Source organism: Punica granatum, chromosome 1, assembly GCF_007655135.1.
Source record: "Punica granatum isolate Tunisia-2019 chromosome 1, ASM765513v2, whole genome shotgun sequence".
In the NCBI taxonomy this organism is placed as follows: Eukaryota; Viridiplantae; Streptophyta; class Magnoliopsida; order Myrtales; family Lythraceae; genus Punica; species Punica granatum.
In genome coordinates this window covers 5314384-5329930 of record NC_045127.1, presented here as the reverse complement: position 1 = coordinate 5329930, position 15547 = coordinate 5314384, and the positions used below count along the sequence as shown (strand labels likewise).

The 15547-nt window shown below is 41.3% G+C and overlaps 3 protein-coding genes and 1 non-coding gene across 4 annotated transcripts; all 4 read right to left on the bottom strand.

Annotated features, from left to right (window-relative positions):
- Nucleotides 1-1850: 1850 nt before the first annotated feature.
- LOC116187064 (RING-H2 finger protein ATL80-like) lies at nucleotides 1851-2812 on the bottom strand. Its single transcript, XM_031515687.1, has one exon. It carries the CDS (start codon nucleotides 2736-2738, stop codon nucleotides 2142-2144), a length of 597 nt encoding a protein of 198 aa, XP_031371547.1. The 5' UTR covers nucleotides 2739-2812; the 3' UTR covers nucleotides 1851-2141.
- Nucleotides 2813-5590: 2778 nt separating this feature from the next.
- On the bottom strand, nucleotides 5591-9493 carry LOC116192545 (MLO-like protein 9). The gene is made up of 15 exons (XM_031521118.1): nucleotides 8864-9493; nucleotides 8473-8530; nucleotides 8152-8390; nucleotides 7963-8079; nucleotides 7791-7848; nucleotides 7595-7683; nucleotides 7436-7510; nucleotides 7258-7346; nucleotides 7121-7170; nucleotides 6990-7030; nucleotides 6726-6899; nucleotides 6581-6616; nucleotides 6430-6497; nucleotides 6216-6276; nucleotides 5591-6114 (listed from the first exon to the last, which is right to left on the bottom strand). The coding sequence occupies exons 1-15, from the start codon at nucleotides 9008-9010 to the stop codon at nucleotides 5797-5799; spliced, it is 1620 nt and encodes a 539-aa protein (XP_031376978.1). The 5' UTR covers nucleotides 9011-9493; the 3' UTR covers nucleotides 5591-5796.
- A 648-nt stretch (nucleotides 9494-10141) lies between these two features.
- TRNAD-GUC lies at nucleotides 10142-10213 on the bottom strand. Its single transcript has one exon. It is a non-coding gene; the product is annotated as a tRNA-Asp (tRNA).
- Nucleotides 10214-10340: 127 nt separating this feature from the next.
- On the bottom strand, nucleotides 10341-15387 carry LOC116192544 (protein S-acyltransferase 21). The gene is made up of 11 exons (XM_031521117.1): nucleotides 15294-15387; nucleotides 14751-15074; nucleotides 13600-13713; nucleotides 13406-13526; nucleotides 13023-13225; nucleotides 12792-12860; nucleotides 12503-12574; nucleotides 12264-12392; nucleotides 11952-12032; nucleotides 11638-11847; nucleotides 10341-11443 (listed from the first exon to the last, which is right to left on the bottom strand). The coding sequence occupies exons 2-11, from the start codon at nucleotides 14793-14795 to the stop codon at nucleotides 10523-10525; spliced, it is 1965 nt and encodes a 654-aa protein (XP_031376977.1). The 5' UTR covers nucleotides 14796-15074; nucleotides 15294-15387; the 3' UTR covers nucleotides 10341-10522.
- Between the last annotated feature and the right edge of the window lie 160 nt (nucleotides 15388-15547).

The window sequence follows — 15547 nt, the reverse complement described above, 5'->3', positions numbered from 1 at the left end:
ATAATTTCTCATTCATATTTTTTCCTAACCACTTTTATAATCAATCTTTTTTATAATAAATTCACAATCTATTTTCACATATATATATATATACATATACATATATTTGGCAACGCTTATAATCATTTTATAAAATCAAGTTGAGTTGGATCACGATCCAACTCAAAAACCAAATGCAAGCTTGAAACTAATTTCAGTTGAGAACTTCGGCTTATGACGGATTAGAATATTATTTTACTTGTGATATCGAAAAATGCCCTTACATCTATTTTCAAAATTTCCAAACGATGCTATTTGGAGAAGATTGGAACTGAGAGCGGCAGTAGTGACCAGCGAAGGGCTCCACCGCCCTGGATTGTCCCTCCCTCTCTACTTGTTGAAGAAAGAGAGAGATAGGAGGGAGAAGCGAGCATCAATGGCTTGATGTCGACCACCATTGCCCTAATCAAGATCGTTGGTGAACAGAGCCACCTTGATCATCAAGGCGGTGGTTGCTAATCAAGGTGGTGGTTGCTAGCATCATACCAACACCTCTCCAATCTCCGATTCCATTCTTTGGGTTATATTTTTCTTTTTTAATTTCAAATTGTTTTTACTTAAAAGTATTAAAAAATAATTATTTTCTAGATACATTATTCATTTTAAAAATTCATCCTAAGAATGCGTTCGGTTTGATAATATAGGGAAAATATGAAACTTTCGTGATAACTTACAGGTTTCAGGTTGCAAAGTATGCTATTGTAATCGCTTTCTCGAGCCAAAGGGACAGCCCCGAGTTGACTACTAAAGTTGAAGTGCGTACTTCAGTTTATAAGTCTCCCGAAGAAAAGTAGCCGAAGTGGTAGAAGTCGATATGTGGTCCGAAGTCTTCTATTCGATTTTTCAGTTGGTGGTTGGCAATAAATTTCGATTCTTATCCCTAATCCAACATATTAATCTCCGAAAAGAAATAAATTATATATTATATCATTAATCACATTGTCCATAATTCAATATATTTATCGAACACAATAATTTCATATTTCGATCAACAATTCAAGAAAGGTAATTTTATAGTCAGATCTTCTCACAATTCCTACGGTGCAACAATACTCGAACCGATCGCCCCCTAATGCTAAGTCCAAAAAAGATGCTCCAAATAAGTGATTTATAGAGTTGTTAATATTCATCATATGATTGTGAATCAGTGTTATCAGAACCGGACCGGATGATGAACCGGAAGGGGTACGGGGTCATGGGTTTATGGGTCCAACCGGGGATTCGATGGGTCGGACCGCTCGTTTATTTAAAATAAAATAAATATTCATATTATTAAAAAAATTATGATAATTAAGATAAAAGTATGATAATTTTAAAGAAATATAACAATAGTATAAGAAAGTATCTATATTTAATATTTCTTATTTCAAAATAAATATTTTATTTTAATAAGTACTTAAAAGTAGAGTTAAAAGAGCAAAAAAGTGGTGGTAGCTTGGTTGGTAGTATGCTAATATGAAAAGTAAGAGGTCATGAGTTCAAATCCTTACACAACCAACCAATTTTTACATTAAATAGGAAACCCATAAAAACCCATAGAACCGGCCGGTTTAATGAAATTTTGCTTAAAACCGACCGATTCAATGGGTCCGGCGGTTCAAAGCTGCCATTTCGATTTTTAGGCGAACCGGACCAGACTTGGTGCCGGTTCCCGGTCCGACCGGTCGAACCGGCCGGTCCGGTCCGATTCTGATAACAATGTTGTGAATGTTAAAAATTTTATTTTTAACTTTAAGTCAACACTGCATAATATTTTATCATTTTCACAATTAAAATTAAAGTTATTTCAATACTGAAACCAATCGCACCGGAACATTCCACAGGCTACTATGAGACTGCCCGCAATTTCACTGCTAAAGAAAACCCAGTAAAAAAAAAAGGACAATTTTTGTCTGAATTAATCAATTTTCCTTCCTCCTTACACATACTATGCTATATATATATTATATTTACAAGAATTCCCAAATTGAAATCAAGAAATATATACGGGAAAGAAAAACAAAAAAAAAATTATAATTGAAAATTAAACTCCAAATTTCCCTTGTGAAGTGAAGAAATTGAAGGTAAATCTGCGGGGATGATGGCCATAGAGGGGATGATGGCTAGGGCAAGAACCTGTTGGCGTCGTCTTCTGTGCGCTTCAGCCTTGCCTCGTCCACGGGGTCCCCCGCCTCAGCTCCGCCACCGCCGCTGGAGCTCGCCGCCGGAACGCTGCCGCACTTCTCACACCGCCTGGCAGCGGCGGGAGCAGCAAGAATCTGGCGGCAGGAAGGGCAGGAGGAGTGAGATCGGAGCCAGGTGTCGACGCACGTCACGTGGAAGGCGTGGCCGCACTGCGGCAGCACCCGGATCTCGTCGCCCACGGCGAGCTCGCCCAGGCAGATGGCGCAGTCGGAGAACCCGGCGGCGGATTCCGGCGCGATCGTGAGCTTCGGGAGCGATCGGAGGATCTTCTTCTTGAGGCCCCTGTTGGCCTTCGGGTCGGCCGGGTTCGCCTGCGAGGGGCGGCGGAGGCAGGCGCAGCGAGCCACTGCGACGAGGCCGAGCACGCATATGAGGGCGCAGAGCAGGGCGGCCAGGATCAGGACGAAGTCGGAGCCGGCGGGGCTGCCACCGTCGGCGCTGCCACCGTTGGAAGTGGCGTCGGAAGCGGCCGGAGGCGAGCCCCCGTCGCCGAGGAACCTGAAAGGACGGGTCATGTGTGGGGAGAGAGATTTTGTCGGGGGTTTTCTGTTAAGCTGTCGGAAGAAGACGAGAGCGTTAAAGAGTCGGCGCTTTATACAACAACCTGGGAAGGACTAAATTTACGTTATGTGCCCTAAATCTTTACATTTTACTGATTTCTACCCTAAACTGTTCCATCCAAGACTAAACCAAAAGAAAAAAAGGTGAAAAATAAAAGATGAGAAGGCTCAAATTTGAATAACGATTGATACCAAAAAATTATCGCGGTTATCATTTCAATAATAGTTAATTCTCTCACCCTCACTAAGGGTGAACCATTAAAAAAAAAAATTAAGTGGTTGATAGATTTCAGAGAATTAAATGCTTGTAAAAGTTTGATTAATGTAGTTGCAATTGCAATCTTTAGAAGATTTATATTGTTTATCTTATCCTGAATTAATTATTTTATATTTCGCCTTTGGTAATTCCATGCATGGTGGCATTGACTCTTCATTAATTTGTTCTAGTATGATGACAAGCTTATCCACTTGTATAGAGTCCTCAACTAGTGCTTTCTCTATATCCTTTTGGTAATCCCTGTTTACGAGTAGATCAGTGGATGACCTGTGATATGGACTAGTCGAAGATCCACGTGATCACTATTATGGATGATGGACTAGTGATTTCAAACTCACTCTCATATGGTTTGGAGACATCTAGGTTTCGAGTTCAAATCCTCTCAGGGACACATGCTAGGGCGTGCTCTTTAACTTAAATTTGAGGTCATTTTCGACTTTTGTGAACTATACTAGACCTTTGATATTGTTATGTTGTTTAGTTTTTCTGATATATTCGCAGTTAAATACGAGAATCCGAACATTGCATAGTGGGGTGGTGGCAATGTTACCATCACTCCTGCCCACCATATTACCTATTAAAAAAAGAATATATGATATATATATTTCAACTGACGTGGATAAATATTAAAAATGAATTGCTCCTTATTGATTAGGAAGCTTTTTCAAGCCGTCTCATATGAAGAATGCATTATTATTATTTTGCTACAAATGCAATATAATTGAAAAATGTGAAAAGTGTGCATCTTAATTTAATGAACTCTTAGTGAAGTGGATAAATATTAGAAATGAATTGCTTCTTATTGATTAGGAAGCTTTTTCAAGTCGGTCTCTATATGGACTATTCTATACTCTACTTTCCAATCTTTACTAGGGTCTATATAAAGTTTAATTTCAAAAGGTTAAAAACGGACTACAACAACTGGAAGAATTTTTGTAATTGGACTTATGTTTTTATTCGATGTGCTTGGTCACGTGTGTTTTCCTTTGTAGCGATCTAAGAGGATATGTTGTATTTTTTTTTCTCTATAATGTACCTCTTAGGCATTTTCCCTGATACTCGTTTTTTTATATTAATGGACATTCATTGATTACCGAGGAAAAAAAAAACTCTTTTCACGTTCACCACCGTCACTACCAAACTTCCAAAGTCCACATTCCTTTTATATTTTCCCCTTTCCTATGAAAATGGAAAAAAAAATGATTTTGTACAAATTGTTCGATGCTTAAGTTACCGCACGTCAGGAGAATTGGATCGATCCGGCTCAAATTAAACTAGTTGAGCTCATCGGACTCATAATATCAAGGTGTGCATCGAAAAAAAAATAATAGAATAAAACATATATTATTCATTAAAAAAAAGAAAGCAGGCCAGCCTGGTATAGCCAATACATTATCGAGCCAAGCTTCGGAATTGCAGTTTCCAAACCACCCCAATTGATAACACTGGTATGGAAAAGGACCATATTGGAATAAACCTTTAAGCATTATGATTCGAAAAACTTACTTTGTGCTATAACAAGAACACAGCAAAGCGACTCTTACATAAACGTATCGTACTGACATGTCAATCGTTCTTTTGTAAATCCAAGAACATCCCGACCTCACTGCGACATCAACAGCTAACGCGATTGTCTAGTAACAATTATGTCTTAATCCATCAATATTACCTAGTTTCATAGAACAAAAGACATAGTTCAATTTGCGAGTGCAGTCCAAGGAGATTAATCTTCTTATATGTACGTATATATTTATATATAGATAAGGAGAACAGAAAATTCGAGAACACGAACAGACAACTCCGGCGGCTTCATCGGATCTAAATGATTATATTTATATATTTTATATTTATTGTTTTGTGGTTATCTCTCTTTCTATTTAAAGTGCCGCGAACCCATTGGCTTAAATTATATAAATATAAATATATGTAGAATCATAGTTTTTCTAAAGGAATATATTAATATATTTTATTTCAAATTATGGGAGAGATTTGTGAACCTAATATAAAAAAACGTAAAAAATTTAGAGCACACGTAAGTTTTATTATAAGAATCAAATCAAGAATATTCAAGTTATAGTGTATTACTCCATTTCGCTTCTTATATCAATATATTTTTGTGGGTGATAATTTTTTTTTTCAGTGACGAAAAGGTATAATTTTTTTCTCCGACGTGTACCTTGGTATTCCAAAGTTAAATTTGGCTCCAACTAATCTAGTCAAATCGAATCGGCCCACTAAGGAATAAAGCTCTTATAAAATTCACAAGACTTAAAACAAATGCCTTGTTTAAGAAGAACAAGCGTTAAATTTCTTGAATCAAATTCACGTGGTAAAATGGTAGACTTTTAAGTATGGTGACGAGGCAAAATTGGTAGTTAATTATGGGCATTAGTAAAGGGACAGCATATTAAATGTCTAATGTCTGCTCAAATAAAACCCGACTCTTACAAAGGAGGCGCCGGGTTTTGGTGTTGGGGGTATTAATGAGGGTCGAGTTAGTTCGTGAAGTACCCAGAGGTGTACAAAACTGTGGAGAAACTTTCGGCACATCGAGATCGAATACACGAGCCTGGTACACACAAGGACATTGATGCCGTGGCTCGGTTGATACATAACACCAAGTATCTCTTGATCGCGCTATGTACTATCCATATATAAGTTGTGGGGAAGAGGGAGTAACAATTCCCTGAGCCCATATGGAACCGTGTTTTCCCTGACGATGATCGCTCACTCCAGTCATGGGCCTGTCAACAGGTCGTTATAGCCATTCTCATCACGGGACCGGTGCTGTTGCCCAGTTACATCGACGCTGGCCATGATGTTGGCGGCCTTGTCTGCGCCTGCATCCTCGCTGCTGTTGTTGTTTTGAACTCGCGCCCGAGCATTTTGCCCGGGGGATTGCACAGGCGAGTGGGCAGGGCCTTCCCCCAATGTCAGTGTCGGGGTCTCCAAGGGCTTGACCTCGTTCTTCTTCTGAACTGCTTTCTTGTGCCATTGTTTGAGTGCCTTTGACGTCTGCTCATCGAATATTGACCTCTTCATGGTGGTTCCCATCTAATGAGTTCCGAGATAGCAAAAGTTAGTTCGGCAAAGGCAGCGACAGAGGATCCAAATCCGTGAAAATGTCACGGAAGACGAAGATTGATGGATGTTACCTGAGTAACAAGAGCATACAATGGCAGTGTGATGTAACTGCAAACGAACTGAGCCACGAATCTGTCAAAGACCAAATCGGACGATTCCCAAGTGAGATTCCATACATGAACGCCATTGTTTGTTGTGCAAGCAAGTTCAGATGCTTTAAGAAAGTAGAATTAAGCAGAACTACACTAATTGCTTCACAAAATCGATCAGCATATTGAGGCTTACCCAAAGCAGACCCGTAAAACGACAAGAGGGAAATGATCGTGAAAACAGGACCATATCCCGAACTCATACTGCGTTAGGAAGTAGTCCAGTCAGTGCAACTAACATCTCATCATAACTAATCGGACAAACAACAAGGAAGGGGGTTGCTTACCGTTGTCCAGATGAAATATGTTATCTCGAACGCGTTCTGCAAATGGATGAAAAACACAGAAAGGGCATGTGGGTAACACGATTTCAATTCATATACAGCAGAAGTATGAAAAGTTTACGGTAAGGAAGAGAGTGATCTTTCATACCTGAAATAGGACGAAATGAATGAGGTAAAGAATTAACTGGGGCCAGCCAAACCAGAAATTCCGGTCGGAGACTTGTACAAGAGGTATCCCTTGAATCACTGCGTGTCTCTCTTGGATCTCAATAGCCATTGTCGCTATGACAGCTTGAAGTTTCGTATCAACCGCTAATATTACCTTCGAAAAGCAAAACAAATACTCAGTTCTTCGTCCCTGCTAAAAGCATCATTAATGTCTTGAGTATTTGTGGGGGATGATTTTGCTTACTACGAGTGGCATCATCGATAAGTAAAACATAATATCCCAACCTGCAGAGAGCGGAATCATCAGGGTTTAATGAATACTGCATATTAGAAGTTCAGGTATGTTGGAATGGAATAGTAAGTCTGGAACTTAACCGTGAACAGTCAATAGCAGGTAGGTCACTGCCGAAAGCCATAGCAGAGGACTGTAAAAATCACGAGTTTCTCGATTATAATGACATAAAACACATGGTATGAGTATAAGTGTGATTTGTGCTGGCATGAAGACTCACCTGATCGCAACAACTACCTTGAAGTCATCTTCTAAGGACCTTTTTATGTACTTTTGGAAGTCAAACTTGCTTCCGGGGGCTAAATGGACCTGGAAGAAAGATCATCGAGTTAATAGCGAAAACGATAATACATGCATATCAGAAAGCCTGTGATATTCCCCCTGAGATGGGTACCTACCGTCACGAATCCATGGCGCATGGTCAAGTAATCAGCCTTGCGGACGGACCTGTAAAATTGTCGAAAGAAGCATATCTGCAAGATAAACATCGATCAATTTTGTTATACGGAAAGTAGAAGCCCGCAAAACTAGCAAAAAGTATTGTCCTCTATTCTTACAATATAAAAGATCACGGGTGATCTGGTCCCAACGTTCATGTGATCTCTCACGAAGGATGTTTCATGGGTGAGCCTGAATCTCGAAGGATCTGCATAAACCATGAGAAACCCATCACTTGTTTCGCGTTTGGTTGAATTTGATTATCAAGAAGAATAAAGCGACTTATGCTAACGAGCAAATTCCCGGGATTGTTACCATTTAAGTACTCGTGATCAGTATCAGACTCCCTTTCCCACTCCTTCCACTCACGAATCTGCATTAACGAACTGTGCCATCTCAACTACTACTAAGATCGATACATTTCTAAAAGACAACAGTGGAATTGATAAACTCTCTTAAATGAGACCACAGCAATAGCTGGCATCACCTTTAATCTTCCGAGCGTCATAGTGATCACACTGTAGATCACGTGAAACACCGCTAAGAAGAAGATGAAAATGTGTAGCTGATGCAACCCATTCAACGATATCAGTGGCACATGACCCTGTCAAAGAAGTCATGTCACATTAGATTTCATCAATCAATCGGTAATTTTTATGAATCCAGGTAGACTTACCGGCTGCTTGCATCCTGGCTTTCCATCATGGGCTACTAAGATTCTGTGCTCGTACCATAAAAGCCTGCGGTGATGTGCGGACTCCTCAGCATCTCCTCCTCCAATCGCTGCTCCTTGGGGAATGCCCCTGTGAGGACATGGCAGCATTGTGTCCGCGTATCTCTCCGGAATACATATCTTCGAGATGAAGCTTTGCCCAAAGGTTAAGAGCAGAGAAATGAACCCAAGAACCATAAGCTCTGTCATAACAAGGCAATCAGGTACATCCGAAGAAGCATGCGATGGAAACAATTAAAGAGAGAAGAGGAAAAGGTAGCTGACCGCCTTTGAGCTTCTCGAGAGCTTCCAACATGTGCTTCTTTTTCTTTCTTTGAAAGACCTGATAGACATCCCAAGCTATTAAAATCTCGATCGAGCATAGCTAGGAAACAACACGACCAAAATTTTAAACCCATGAATTTTTCTCTCAAGTCTCAATTTAACCGGGAATTTTGCAGGCCAAGCATCCAAAAAGAGCAGCACTCGGAAGTTTCGATCTAAAAGGATCAACCCGACATTCTTGTTCTGCATATCATAGAGCTTGATGAAGGATCAAGGGAGGATTCTTGAATGTGGTTACTCATAACAGGCACTGCTATTTCCTAAACCGATCTTTTCGATGCAAAACTTGGGTGCCAAGTAAACCAGGCAATGAAGGAAGGGAGGTGATTACCTTTGCTACAAAATGGAGGGCCTTCTCCAACAAGATGGAGATCAAGACGATCACTGCACAAACTGCTGAGACAGCCCATGTGGGGGTCTGATCGAGCTCCCTGGCCTTTGCGGACCCGGGCGATGGCGCAGCCCCTCCCCCTGCCATTTTCTTCCTGTCCACAGACGAAACAAATTCTGTTTGGAACACCCCCTTAACGACTCGGCAAGGTCATCAAGAACTCGCACTACGATGTATCAGATCGCCACCCATCTTCTCTTCATCTCGTTTGGAGAGTTTTACTCAGAAATGGAAATGAAGGAATTGAATTTCTCGACTGAATTCGACGGAAAAATATTAATTTCTTTGTCTTTTTTTTTTCTTTTTTTTTATGTTCTTTTTGGGTGTAAGAAAATGTTGGATTTTTACAAAGGTGAGAGCCAAGGGACAGGAGTCGTAGGAATGAGAAGGTTGAGGATGGGGAAAGGTCATATGTCCTTTGGGGAGTAATTACAAGAATGCCCTTCACCTTAGATCATGTGCTTTGTTGACCAGAGGATTAGTAGGGATCTGGCTACATCCTCTTCAAGGATGACCACTCGATATAGAAAGTTGAAAAAAATAATAACATTATTATTATTTTCTTTTTCTGAGTTTTGCTAAAATGGTAAATGGGTTCAGAGAAGACACAGCGCCCTTTCGTGTTAGTGTATCTTGCTAAGAAATCAATGTGACATGAATCGAATGCTTCATCGTATGTCCGAGCCTACATATTAATGCATCGTGATTACGCATGGAAGTTTTCGTGCCAACTTTTGGCATCATAATAAGTAGCTTTCAGGATAGAGGATGTAGGCATGGTGTGATATGCGAAGGAAACTACTAGGGGTGCAAAGTATAATTTTCCAAAAGATTTGGCATCATTAGAGCTTGAGAATTACGGATGAAGACGAAGAGGAAAATGATATTGGAAATGAAATTTGAAGGTGCAAAATATAGATCTCCAAAAGAGGGTATGAAAGTAGTATTCGGTACGAAATTCGAGGTACAAAATATACGTACTTTTTTCTTATTATCATTACAACTCCATTTAAATATATATATATATATATTAATATTTAGAATGGTAGTGGAGTTAAACTGCACTCCATTATCAAACGGCAAGTAATTCTCTAGAATATTTTGGCATCATAAGTAACTTGAGAATGAATGAAGGAGGCCTGGACGAAAGTGGTACTGGATATGAAACTTGAGGGTGCAACATGCAATTTTCCAAAAGATACAAAAACATAAAACAAACGCCGTTGCCGGGGATCGAACCCGGGTCACCCGCGTGACAGGCGGGAATACTCACCACTATACTACAACGACTTAGTTGTCATAGGTTTCTAACCTCTGAGAGTGCAACGAGGCTACACTCGGGCAAGTTAGGAGGCCGTGGATTTCAATTTCTGCTAATCTGAAACTACTTCACTTGAAACTGCATGAGGATATCTAATTCTCTAAAAAAGTTGGGATTTTGTGATTCATAGCTAGCAATATGAACGGACAGAGTCACATTTGTTTCGTTAACGAAGCACAGCACCGCACCGCACCGCATTGTGCTTAAATGGCAACACTCGACTCTATGAACACAAAACAAGTCAAGTCCGTCCTCTACGATTCTACTGAATACCATTGCTAAGGAAACCGTGAAGACCGCTGGTAGTCGCTTGGGAGAAAGACAGGCAGCTGCCCTCCCCTCTGCGTCCTACCCTGCTGGTAATAGCTTGCCGTGGGTCCTCTCTCAGATCCTCCCCCAGAGCTCCCACCTCTCGCTCCTCTGCTCGGCCCCTCATTCACCAGTGGACCGCCAAAGAATATGGACTGGCCCGTGTACAGGAGCTCGCCCCCAGGTAGCTGGCCTGCCCTGCCACCGGCCCGAGAAGTGGCTGAAGAGGACACGTACCGCCCCGCTTCCTGGTCCCAGAACACTGAGGCCCGACCACTCTCCGCCGCGCTAAGGTTCCTCCGAGGGGGATTTGTTGGGGCAGTTCCACGGGCTGGATTCGTGGAAGTTTCATTGGCCTCGCTCTGTTTCCCGGACCAAGGTGATTGAATGGCTGAGGATTGGTAAATCGGGTTGAAGTGGTCACGGTTCAGGGCCCTCGGAGGTTCCAATGGTGAGGTTGTAATGTTTGAGAGGTGAGGGCTGCTCATGTTGCTTAGGCTGTGCCCGCACGTCTCAATATCTTCCCGGCTTGCCCGACTTGGTGGGTACGAGCTTTTACTCCTCGATGTCCCAGGCCTAATACTCCGTTGGTGGATGGATCCACCTTGATCAGAGCTCAGAGGGCTGCTTCTCCCACTTACATTGCTGCTGGACAAGTGATCAGGATCGTAAGGATGGTGGCGAGAGCCGATAGGGCGTAGCACAGAGGATGATGCTCGGGCTTTAGCACCAGCTTTGATCGCCTCTTTAGAATCCAATTTTGCAAGCTTCCATGCACTGATTCGAACCTGTCGCTGGGACACCCTTTTCCCTTTGTCAGAGAGTTGAGCAGCGTCAGGATCTACTGTTGAGGGCAGGCGTCCTGGCTCCAAATGTGGGATAATCTCATCCTGTTCATTAAAGAAGGAAAAAGGGTCCAAACGGATTGATTTCAGTTGAGTGGTTGACATAGGGAGACATATCATGTTCGAATAACCAGAATCCTATTGCTCCCTCAGTGGGTCTTGCAAGGTGGGTTTCCCTGGCCCAAGGTCATGAGGAGTCCCCTATCGGCTAGCAAATCGAGTAATGAACTATACTATACCTGATGGTCCATAAAGATTCTCGGAGGAGTGCACCAAGCACCTTTATATTGCAAACTCTTCCCAAGGGAGCTCCTTCCACTAGTGGCTGTGACAGCGGAGCCAGTTGGCGAAGAAGGCAGGCTCAGCTGCTCATCGCCACCACCTAAGGATTGTCCTGGTGGCTCGCTTTGGGTTCTCATTGCGACGACATATTCATAAGTCGTAATACCCTGAGTGCATTCCGAGGAGATTTGGAAACATCATGTGTTTAATAAGTACATATGAAGGAAGATGATAGAAAAGTTGTTAATCAGCTAATTTTGATGAGACAAACCTTTCTAATGAGAATCATATGGAAGAAGAATAACTCTCCCAGAGGCAGAGTTGCTAGACAAGAAACCACTGTGCAGATTGCCTGCACACAAAATATCACACAGTTTAACTTGATTTATTATGAAAAATCATGTCGGTCCAACTGTTAATGTTGTCCCATGAATACAATCTGGAAGTATCACAGAAAGTTGCAGCAATGTTCAAAATAATTTTCCAGAAAATCCATAAAGGAGAATTCTAACACGTGCTTCCTAAATGAGTTCAGAAAATTTGAATCGATAAAATCTGTTACATAAGAATACAGAAGCCATACCACCACAATGATAAAAGGAATTCGGGTGAATCCGACTCCAAGCCTATCCATTATCTGATTCTCTGTGCCTCTCTTATCAACAAAGCACCGGACAAGGACAGCTACTCCAACGCCAAATTCAACTATAAGCTGTGGCACACACAAGTTACTTTCACATACAGGGGTATTTGACATATTGATAATAGAAACAACAGAAAATGAATATGGTATTATGAAATAATCAAATATTCTTCGCTCACCCATATGAGGCTTACTCCCATAAGACAGATGAATGTGATATAGTTTTTTCTTCCGACACAATTATTCAACCACTACAAAAAAGATAATGCTCATAGAGTTAGAGTCTTAGAGATAATTTTTGTAAATACATTACCACATCAATAGCAATTATAGTGTAAACACGACTTACTTGGAATATGGTTAATATTGTAAGGATTATTGAACTATCTTATCTATTGTATGAAAAAGGACTAGGCGAAGGTTAGACTCCAGTCAATACAAAATGACGTGTAGGAGTTGTCAACTTACCCTACAATGGTGATCAAATCCATCAACACATTTGTCGCAGCTTCTGCAGTGTTTACTGAACTTGCCTACCTATGAAGGAGCAATGATCAAATCTGTAATTAGTTGCATTCCACCAGTACATAGCGCAAAACTCAATTAACTTGCTATGTACTGTTCTTATCAATAGAAAAGTGAAATGAGATATACACGTAGACATGAAATAGATATCAAACAAAGGGCTCGTGAGTATACTTCAGCATTGCACAATGTGCAGAACAGAGCCTCTTCCTCTCCGCTTTGCTGTAAATTGCCTTTATCTTTACGACAGTCTTCCACAACAAGAAATCCACAAAAAAATCCTCCCACTGTTGAGCAGCAGCTTACGTTTTCCCTATTGGGCCTTTCTCTGTTCCTCAACTCACACTTCCCCGGTTCTTCCGCTGAAGCAGCAGTTCCTGGTCAATTATCAATAGATTTTCATGAGAGAAGGCAAAGAATTTGGATGCAGATGGGATTGCTAGGTCATTTTCTTGATATCTGAGAACCAGTGACACTTCAAATTTTCTTGTTGAAAAGTACAACATAGCTAGAATACTTCTATCAATGAAGTTCTTATGAAATATAAAATGACAGACCTGTTAAATCAGTTTCATTATGTGATTTGAATGCTGAAGTCTTGTCGAACTCAACCAAAATTCCAGGATCAGCAGGATCAATTGCGGTGCACCGAACATATAGTATGAAAACAGAGAGTGCCTGGAAAATAAAGAAGTTATCAGCATTTGCTTAGGGGCATTGACAGAGAGGGTAAAGATTAGATTGCACTTACCAATAGGGAATATACACCAATAGCTACGTATTCATATATGTCCCTCCCAAGGAAAGGAGCAAAGAAGGCATAAAATGCGACGGACAGCAAGAAGAAAACTGTTATGGCTACCACCTGCAGGATTCAAGACACAATATAAGAAAAGCTAATTAATATTTCACCAAGAAAGTAAGTGCACATAAGTTTTCGTACATATAACATGCCAAAAAGTTAAAGGGGAGAGAATTTGTTCGAACGTTTATAATATCTAAGAGTCCAAATACACAAAAAAGTAGTGACGGGAGCTACAGAAGGGCACAACCTCCCCATGGCCTCTGGTTAGTTTTCACCAATTGGAGAAAAAAGTGACAAACCGACAGCTGCAATTGAAGCCAAAATTATGAATATCGACCAGTGGAGATGTGGCATCAGGGTTAAGATCTGGGGCTTCCTAGATCCTGGTTCTTACAAATTTTCCTTATATATTCGACTACCCAGACCTCCTAGAATGCCCCAACGAATAGAATAGTTATGCCACTGCCCTTATAGTGTGTGGTAATTACCAAGCTAAAGGTCCCAAACTGACGCAGTCAAAGACTTGATCTAAGTCCACAGATGCTGATTTTAACGAAGAGGCGCATTCCTAACAACAGTTCCGGTCTCTTTGTTTATTGTAACAACCTGAGCCAGATTCCAAGAAGCTTGGCGAGATGTCAAATACTCAGAAGGAGAGCGAGGCTTCACTGGAGCGGATATCAGGAAAAGAAACTTGATGGTCGTTTACTATCATTACTTTGACTTGGGAACCTAGATCAGATGACTCTGTTCAAACATGTCCAACTTTTGACTACTCAAGAATTCTTATGCAAGAAGATATACACATAGCCTTTCTCTCCTCTCTGATCATCACGAAATCGCGGTACTTAACACCGTAACAAACATTCGATCATAGAAATCCCTAAAGAAAGATGTGGGCAACTCAGGTAGAAATATCCACAGCCACCCACCAACGGAGAGGATTCCGAGAGCTACAGCAAACAAAACTACACAGCATTTGATAATTCAAGAAAAACCTTCCATGACTACGAATCTGTAAAGGAAAAACATGAGAATGTCACTCGACGGAGACATTCTAACTAACACGTCGATGCAGAAAGAGAGAAATGCAGGACCTGGAAAGGGTGAGCAGGGAGCTCCCACCCATGACGCCGGGCCATTTGACTCCAATCTCGTCAATCAGAAACAACCACTCACGGTCCGAGGAAACATAATGCGAGCGGAAATGGCAAACTCCAACCGGTACGAGAAACCCACTCCGAGTCTCAAGAACCGGGCCCCTTCTTGTTCCCTCTCTTCCCACTCTGCTCCACCTACCAGTCACAGGGGTCGTCTTCGGGATCTTCGAGTTGGGATTCTGCTACCGACCCAGAAGCTGGAATCTCATTCCGAGGCTGCCCGGGAAGCTGATCTTCGAAGTCAACTGAGGGTTGTGCACCCTGCAGAGAAGAGACGACGAACGACGGAAGAAGAGGAGAGAGATTAGTATTAGTAATTAGAAAGAAGAGAGAAAGGGCTGAGCTGTAGAAGAGTCGGGGTGGATTTGATTCCAATTTCGGAGCTATTCAACGGTGCGTTTTGGTTCTGTAACCGATTGGGCGGGTGAGCTCAGAGCTCAGCCTCGGCCTCTGTAATTTTAAAGCACACAGCACACTCACTGTCAGGGACGACCGAAGCTCCGGTCGGCCGGCAACTCCACTTTATGTTTTTTTTTTTACTCCTTTTCTCTTGTTTATGTAAAGCACGCACAGCACTTATGTCATTGTATATATTCCGTTTATATATTGGGTGATATTTATTTACGTATATATTCTACTGCATAATTTTTCTCGTGTATATATTCAATTAGGTTCTACCTATATATTCTACTACATATTTTCTTCTCATTATATATATATTCCATTAGATTTTA